The sequence below is a fragment of the Aphanomyces astaci genome (genome assembly GCF_000520075.1).
Source record: "Aphanomyces astaci strain APO3 unplaced genomic scaffold supercont1.795, whole genome shotgun sequence".
Classification (NCBI taxonomy): Eukaryota; Oomycota; class Saprolegniomycetes; order Saprolegniales; family Verrucalvaceae; genus Aphanomyces; species Aphanomyces astaci.
In genome coordinates, this window is record NW_009799058.1 from 1 (window position 1) to 1,223 (window position 1,223).

General features: G+C 47.3%; 1 protein-coding gene across 1 annotated transcript; it reads left to right on the forward strand.

Moving 5' to 3' along the window:
* Positions 1-3: 3 nt before the first annotated feature.
* Positions 4-498, forward strand: H257_19563 (hypothetical protein; the record flags this gene model as incomplete). The annotated part of the gene is made up of 2 exons (XM_009848701.1): positions 4-302; positions 423-498. Coding segments are annotated over 2 exons (375 nt in total), but the record flags the coding sequence as incomplete, so codon positions are not given.
* Positions 499-1,223: the final 725 nt, after the last annotated feature.

Consider the following 1,223-nt stretch of genomic DNA (forward strand, 5'->3'; position numbering starts at 1 on the left):
AAGTCCGACACGCTCGAGGTCCGGTGGGACGTCACGTACGTGTTTTTGATTTCGTACGGGTGTAAAGTGGCGTCGTTGTTTTGGCTGTTTTTGCTGCCTCCCCAAAAGACGGAAGTCCAGGCTTTGAAGGCGCGCGGTGGCAAGAGTAAAGTGGCCGGGGTGATCCTCGTGTTCATGTTTGTCGCCTGCGTGTCGTTCACCGTGACCAGCAACATCATGTCCATCTTCCCGTTGACCAAGTGTTACCGCATCGCAGGGGGCAACGGTGTGCTGGACCCCAAGACGGGCAAGTGCCCCCTCAAGTAGAAAAATGATGTCTTACATTTTGAAGTATAGTATAATGAACATTGCATATCTCGTGTTATCCTGGCGGTTCCACCATTTGTCCACAAATGACGCGATCGACATCTAAGGCTTTGTAGCGCTCACTTGCCCACGTATTGGGCGGGGCTCGGGTCCCTCAACGACTCGCTGTCTAGCATCTTGGGCAACTTGTGAGATCAAGTTGCACACGATGCTAGAAAGTGAGCCGTTACTCTGGAATTCTGGTCATAGTGGCGTGGTGTGAGCTGTAGTGGAATTGGTGATGGACCATCACAGTCCGTTTGCCGGCATCGTCTACAAGTAAGTCGTCTCGTTCTTCAAGGTTGTTTAACAGTAAGGCGGGAGAATATCCGGTTAACTCCTCAAATGCGTCTTAGACATACCGTACACCTAAGACGTACGAATGGACTAATTTGTCTGAAACCTGTTTACATAAATCAAGAGAAGAAATTATCATGAAATTTTATTGAGCGACATGAGGAGGGGCGATTCTGTTCTGTCTATATTTAGCGCAATATATATTTACTTAAGTACGACTTAGACGTACGTCAAAATATACTTGTTCGTCTTAGACGTACTTAAAATGGTCCTAGGGAGTTAACCCAGATATACATAGTACTGGTATACTTATTATGATCACTTTGTATAGTGCTAACAGTAAGGTATTTGGATGAGAATTTTGTCTGGAAATGAGTACTAGTGTGGTAAAACCATTGTCAAACCAACATTGTGGGCCAACATTTCAATGAGCCCATCATTCCCGAGCAGACCAACATTCCCTAGAGACCCAGGGCACCCCGGGTTCCCTGGGTATCTTGGTTGCGTTTCAACAGTGGGATCGGCTGTTGGAAGCGTTGCCGATTGCGTGTTAAGGGTGGGACTTGGTGCTGGAGATGTCA